This window comes from Embiotoca jacksoni, unplaced genomic scaffold (assembly GCF_022577435.1).
Source record: "Embiotoca jacksoni isolate LCO1_2020_lvr unplaced genomic scaffold, fEmbJac1.0.p SCAF_11, whole genome shotgun sequence".
Taxonomy (NCBI): domain Eukaryota; kingdom Metazoa; phylum Chordata; class Actinopteri; family Embiotocidae; genus Embiotoca; species Embiotoca jacksoni.
The window spans coordinates 2,505,001-2,506,311 of NW_027185241.1; the positions used below are offsets into that span (position 1 = coordinate 2,505,001).

The window sequence follows — 1,311 nt, forward strand, 5'->3', positions numbered from 1 at the left end:
TCCCCTTCTGAGTCAGATTCAGGGAGAAGCCTTTTGTATGAAAGGGTTATTTGATTAAATCTCTGCCTCATATCCTGCACAGCTGCTGTTGGAGTTATTGTTCTCCGCAGAATAAGACCCACGTGGGCTTACTTGTTGTCCAGTTCCCAGGACTGGAGAGGAAGAGAGGGATCGTGACAACAGCCTGCAGCAGTTTTTGATAAAACGCGCTGTTGCGCAGCTCTCGGCCGTATCCACTCGCTACTTTACAACACTTCTGTCCTTAAAGGACGATTTCGCCTCTTTTTGTGCGGCCGTCCGCTCGGTGCCGACGGTAAACGCGGTCCGCCGAAGCGAAACGATCCGCGTTGGCGAGCGAAAACCGAGCTGTTCCGCCTGCGGAGCCGTGCCGGCGGCGCCCACGTGTACCAGGACGCGTCGCGCGCCGGCTTCTGACGCTTTTTTAAAACACATTTTTTTTTAACTAAAGTCTCTCCCCCTGGTAGCGCAGTCTGGCGCCTCAGCCGGCTACATTCACCGTCGACATCGACTCTCCTTTCCTAGAAGCTCTGAACTTCCCGCGTCACGTACGACGGACGAGCGAGATGAGGAGAGAACCAACGCGGTCTCGGAGGAACGCCGCCGTTTGTCTGACAGTTCACTAATGCAGGAAGACATTAGTCAGCCACTGATGTGGTTGGAGTGCTGGCAGGCGTGCCTCCCATTTTAGTCGAGGGTGTGGAGATACCTGTCTCAACCGCAGCCTTTAGAAGAGCTCGGCGACGGAGGGGGGAGGGGGGGGGGGGAGAGGGGGGGAATGGGGATCTGGACCACGCAGGCAGGATGCCCCGAGAAAATTTGGCATCCCTTTAAAACCCTTTTAAAAAGTCAGCTTAACGTCACTTAAGGTTTAATGCTCACAAGGTGGGACGTTGGATACGGTGCACGGTAGAACAGTGACTGTTTGACTCCGTTTCCTCCAGCATCTGCTGACTATCAGCCAAAGCCAGAGGTCAACCTGCCCAATAACAAGACGGGAAAACGGACAGACCAACGGCAACGGAAGGTAAAACCAAAGCTCCTTTTTTCTTTCTGTCTCTCTCTCTCTCTCTCTCTGTCTCTCTCTCTCGTGGTCACATTGATGCAAAGACCACCGTGAACAGTATAAAACTTCTGTGCCAGAACACCGAGCCGGGGAGCCCGACTACCAATCACGTCTGCAGAAGGTTTGCACCGTTGCAAACCTCCGACGGAAAACACGAGGTGCCGCACGACGCGGGTCGACGGGAGACAGCTGCGGCGCCGGGAGAACGAGTCGCTTTCTTCAAAAAA

The 1,311-nt window shown here is 54.4% G+C and overlaps 1 protein-coding gene across 4 annotated transcripts in view; it reads left to right on the forward strand.

The window, feature by feature from the left end:
* The window catches only part of map7d1a (MAP7 domain containing 1a), a 42,660-nt gene that overhangs the window by 38,640 nt on the left and 2,709 nt on the right, over window positions 1-1,311 (forward strand). For all 4 annotated transcript variants that reach the window (XM_069142003.1, XM_069142017.1, XM_069142011.1 and 1 more), the window contains one exon: window positions 963-1,045. In XM_069142003.1, coding sequence (XP_068998104.1) covers window positions 963-972 — 10 coding nt within the window. In that variant the 3' untranslated portion in view covers window positions 973-1,045. The remainder of the gene's footprint in view (window positions 1-962; window positions 1,046-1,311) is intronic.